The sequence below is a fragment of the Glandiceps talaboti genome, chromosome 3 (genome assembly GCF_964340395.1).
Source record: "Glandiceps talaboti chromosome 3, keGlaTala1.1, whole genome shotgun sequence".
Classification (NCBI taxonomy): domain Eukaryota; kingdom Metazoa; phylum Hemichordata; class Enteropneusta; family Spengelidae; genus Glandiceps; species Glandiceps talaboti.
In genome coordinates, this window is record NC_135551.1 from 9070781 (window position 1) to 9075444 (window position 4664).

Consider the following 4664-nt stretch of genomic DNA (forward strand, 5'->3'; position numbering starts at 1 on the left):
GTCAATAAAAATGAATATGAATATGAATATATGCCACAAGGCATATATTGAATGTATAGAAAATATCATCTAGGCCAGGTAAGTGTACTATGACAAATGTTATTTTTTCTAATTCCTTGCAAATGTATTTAGGTGCAATGTATCACTAAGTAATGAAATTGAATGAAGATATTGGTATTTCTGTTTGTTTGTTTTTCTGAAAGTTGAGCAAGTCTTTCTACTTCCTTAGATCTTGCAAAGATTGTTTATGTTTTTGGTGCAAAACATAGTCTGTCTTCATTTACCAAAACTGAAGGATTCCAGGCAAAATCAGGATCATGGTAAAAGGAGCCAGCAGGCTTTGCACGTGATAAAGATACAAACATTGCACCAGGATTTCTTAACTCAAATTGTTTTGTACCAGGATTTATAACAATGTATCTATTTGGTTGGTTTTCTCCAACAGTAAAACCCTGACAACTATGTATAGTTGTAGCCCAACCTAACCGCAATGGTATCTGTTTCCTTTTACAACATCTACAATAACACTCAACCCTTCTTTCAATTGGTATAATTGGAACCACTTTTGTATTCTCTTCAAGAAAGGGTGGACCTGAGTACGTTGGAAACTCTGGCTGATCAACTGATGGTTTTCTGCCATTAACAGATATGATGTCAATTACCTTCCCAACTGCTCTATTGAATAAGCCATATTTAACAGACAAATTTGCACTCAGTGAAACTTTAGCACCTTTGCAAAGAAACAGAACCTTTTGTAGACCTGAACCCCTAGCACAGGGAACAGTGCCAACATGTGAACCTTTACAGACTGCATTTATCTTAGCAATGTTGGTACCTGCTGATTTAATTCAAGCAACCTGTGTATATTATGCTCATATTCTGCTGCATGACTTGGGAAAATAAAGAGACCATCTTTATTCATTCGTTCCAGCAACTCATTACCATATGATATTTTAAGGTCGTTCTATTGGAACTTCTGTAACCACTGGGCTTGTGCAGGTGTTGTTGTATATGTCCGCAAAGAACTGAATACTTGTTTGAAGTGCTCTTCACTTGCACTCTGTCTGACAATAGTATTTAGGGTAACAGCATCTTTAAATTCTTTCCACACTAACACTCATCTCATAGCAGCTGGTGTTTTACCTTTACTTATGTACACTGGTGAATCTAAAACTGGGGGTAACTGAATGTCATCACCAAATAACACTACCACTGGTAGGCCTCCCCACGACTCATCCTTATTAAATCCACAACGACATAAATAATCTGCCCATCCTAAGGTTGTAGCCCCTATACGTGACCTTTCATCAAAGTGAAGAACTTTTACACCCTGACAGTTCTTTTGCAAGCCCTCACCCATCAAACCATCTGGTGGTTTCATATCCTTACCTTTGAAGATTGTGGGAATTTTTAGAAAGCTATGTAAAGTTACACCAGAAATTATGTTTGCACTGTTACCAGTTGGACAAAGCACTTGAACTGATTTATTTTATTTAAAAATTAAACTGATTGTTGTAATTAAACATTTAATAAGGTGTGACTTTCCTGAGCCCGCTGTTCCTGCAACAATAAGTCTTAATTTTGCAAATGTATCTGGTTTGTGTATGTAGTCAGATAATGTCTTCAATACCATATTGAATGCAAGTTTCTGGTCATCATTCTATAGAAACGCCTGTGATCAGAACGTCGTTTTATCAGTGTGGGCAATGAGAACTGGATTTGAAGGTGCCAAAAAAGTCTTCTTCTTATCACCATCAAACAAACGTGTTTGATGTTATAACTGTATATAAGGTTATTTCTCCTTTACCATTATGATTTTTTGTTATGATATGGCTGAAAACTACGACAAGAGCTTCGTTGAAAGTAGGTCAACAGAGGCAGATTTCAGTCTCTCACTGTGTGTCAAGACACGGATTCCGCATCGTCATAGCTATAGGGTGATTTGATTGGTCCTCCGGGTACTTTCTTTGAACCATTCTAATATTTCAGAGGAGGTAATAGCTTGATATGATCCTTTTCTACAAGTAGACCCTTCAAACGTCGAAATCGGGCAGGAAATAAAAAATCTAGAAACAAAATGGTCGAATGTGCTCGAAATACTGCAACAAGACACATTTTGATACATCTTTTTGGCCCATAAATTGATTTTATGATCATTTAATTGTCTTATTTTCATAATTAAATGAGTATAATAAAATAGAAAACAGATCAGGACGTCCCCTATTCTCGAGAACAATTTTTCAGTGCTCAAATCTCCGGGTACTTCATTGCATGCAACGCACGCTGAAGTTTGGCGTCAGAGTTCGAGTGGAACGTCCCTGTCACAGCTTTTGCTACCAGTTTTCCGGAAAGGTTTTGGGTATAGCGTTCTTTACACAAGAATTTCGTGATAATCAATATGTGTAATTGTTTTTTTTTACAAGAGTCTGCACGTACTCAAAGCGAGATGTTTATCACAGTATTCCGGAAATTCCTGTAAAGTTCAGTTTGTAGGCTCCAAACTTCATCCCATTTATATCGAAAACAATTGACGCCTGACAATTTTTTTTTAAAGAAAACGTCGATGAGATTTTGTATAATGTGATCTACATATATTGTTCTACATCTAGTATGTGCTGTAAAGTTGAATTATGTTGTGGAAATAGTGGTTTTGTTGAAAAAACTACTGACGGCAGACGGTTTGCTTCTGAAAATATGTAGTATACCGCTGGGGGCATTTTGATCTATCTATACTTTTGACAATAGAATAAATACAAAAGGACCAAACGACTTCCTTCCTAGTTTTTTGCTGGTATGTATATAATTATAAGTATTTCAATTCATTGTTCTTTCTATCTCTCTCTCTCTCTCTCTCTCTCTCTCTCTCTCTCTCTCTCTCTCTCTCTCTCTCTCTCTCTCTCTCTCTCTCTCTCTCTCTCTCTCTCTCTCTCTCTCTCTTCGTGATGAGGGGAACATTTCAGTCAAATAAGTTGCTGGAAGGTTAAAAAGAGACTTTTCAAGCTGACAGAAGAAACTACAACTCTAAAAAGAAAACTGTCAAGTCGAAGAGGATTATAAAGCTAGTGAACAACAAATTTACAGACTGCCAGATCTAGAGGAGGTGGAGAATATACATGCGTGTTTTGTGTCGTTGCATAGCAGAGTTAACTCATGGTCTAGAAGATGAACTGGTTATACTAAATGAGGGGTTTGAAGAGAAATCAAGCATACTCTCTGAAACTTCAAAAAACTCGGCAATTACAAGAAAAAAAGGAAAGGGAAATTGTCACGCAGGCACACAGAAAGATTCAGAGGGAGATACAAAAATCAAATAGTTAAAGGAGAAGAGTAAAACAGTTAATGAAAAAGTAAAAAAAAAACATTGAGAAACATCTTGTACAGAAAAAGAATTGGATGCATCTACCAAACACGCACAAACAACCCGTAAATTAAAAGATACAGAATCAAAATCCTTTCACTCAAGTTAGACAAAGGTAGACTACACTACTATACAAAGACACAATGATGAGTCTAGCAGTTGATAAAAGTACAACAACTACACCTGAGAATAGTTGATCAAATAATGAACATGGACAACTATGTGATGTCTTGGATGGAGATGAAATAGAGAGATCTTGTGATGGGAAGTACAAAGATGAGGTTCGTGAAGTTATTATGGACTTGCTGGCGATGAATGTGACAATGAACGCTGCTAATGGTATAAAACCACTTGGCTGAAAAAGTTGGCAAACAGCAATATTGGAAGGCTTCCCAGAAATGCTCCAAAACGTCGCCTGCTAACTGAAGCCAAACATATCGCTTTGATGCATGTTACTATTTCAATGTTACAGAATAACGTTAACTGGCTACACAAAGATGCCACTTCTAAATTCCATAGACATCACCAGGACTATCAAGTAACTCTTGCAAACGGTGAGACCTTAAACACGGGCCTGCAAGAACTTGCATGTGGGACGGCTGGTCGAGTAATGGGCTCCTTCAGTAAATTGTTAATGATTTTGGCAGTGCTTTTGTGTGTCATGTGTCACATGGTATTTGATTATAATCGGGGGTTTAATATGCAGACACACTGAAATTGTCTTACAGTCAGTAATTTCATTGTTTTCCTTCTTCCTCACATCGTGACGTTCGTTCACATCATGTCCTTCACAATTGACTTTACAGTTGGTATTTAGGTTAGACTTCTTCCGTGACTTCTACAATATCCCCATCACCTCAATTATAACATACTTCTGTTAATGGATGTTTGGCAGAATAGTAGTGCACTGAAATGTGAGAGTTACAACTCAGATTAAGCTTGAAGCACTCACTCTGTGAACAATTTGTGTGTGTTGGGCACAAGTGTATCACTACATTATATATAGACCATCTCCAATCACCAACTGTAGCTGTTTATTCTCCTAATGTATTGTGTGGTTTCTTTAAAAGAATGAATACACCTACGACAAATGATAGAGTGGAAAAAATGAGAGAAAAAACATTAAATTGGATATCTTTCACTAATACACAAACACATTTATAATTACGTCAATATAATGATCATACCACACAATCTATTTGCTTTCAATTCACGCCTCATGCACTGTTAAGGGAGCCATCAGTTTCTTCGGCCGGGGGTGGGCCAATCCAACTCCACCCTCTGACAAATAAAAAAACACAATGAC

At 37.1% G+C, this 4664-nt stretch overlaps 1 protein-coding gene across 1 annotated transcript; it reads right to left on the reverse strand.

Moving 5' to 3' along the window:
- Positions 1-245: 245 nt before the first annotated feature.
- Positions 246-1381, reverse strand: LOC144433002 (uncharacterized). The gene is made up of 2 exons (XM_078121315.1): positions 1144-1381; positions 246-835 (listed from the first exon to the last, which is right to left on the reverse strand). The coding sequence occupies exons 1-2, from the start codon at positions 1379-1381 to the stop codon at positions 246-248; spliced, it is 828 nt and encodes a 275-aa protein (XP_077977441.1).
- Between the last annotated feature and the right edge of the window lie 3283 nt (positions 1382-4664).

Bases quoted from the DNA above. Each gene is read 5' to 3' on its own strand.
- LOC144433002 (XM_078121315.1), bottom strand. From the start codon at position 1,381: ATGAAACCACCAGATGGTTTGATGGGTGAGGGCTTGCAAAAGAACTGT. The intron at 836-1,143 runs GTAAAACACCAG...TTAAATCAGCAG, and splicing joins ACCAGTGTACATAAGTAAAG to GTACCAACATTGCTAAGATA.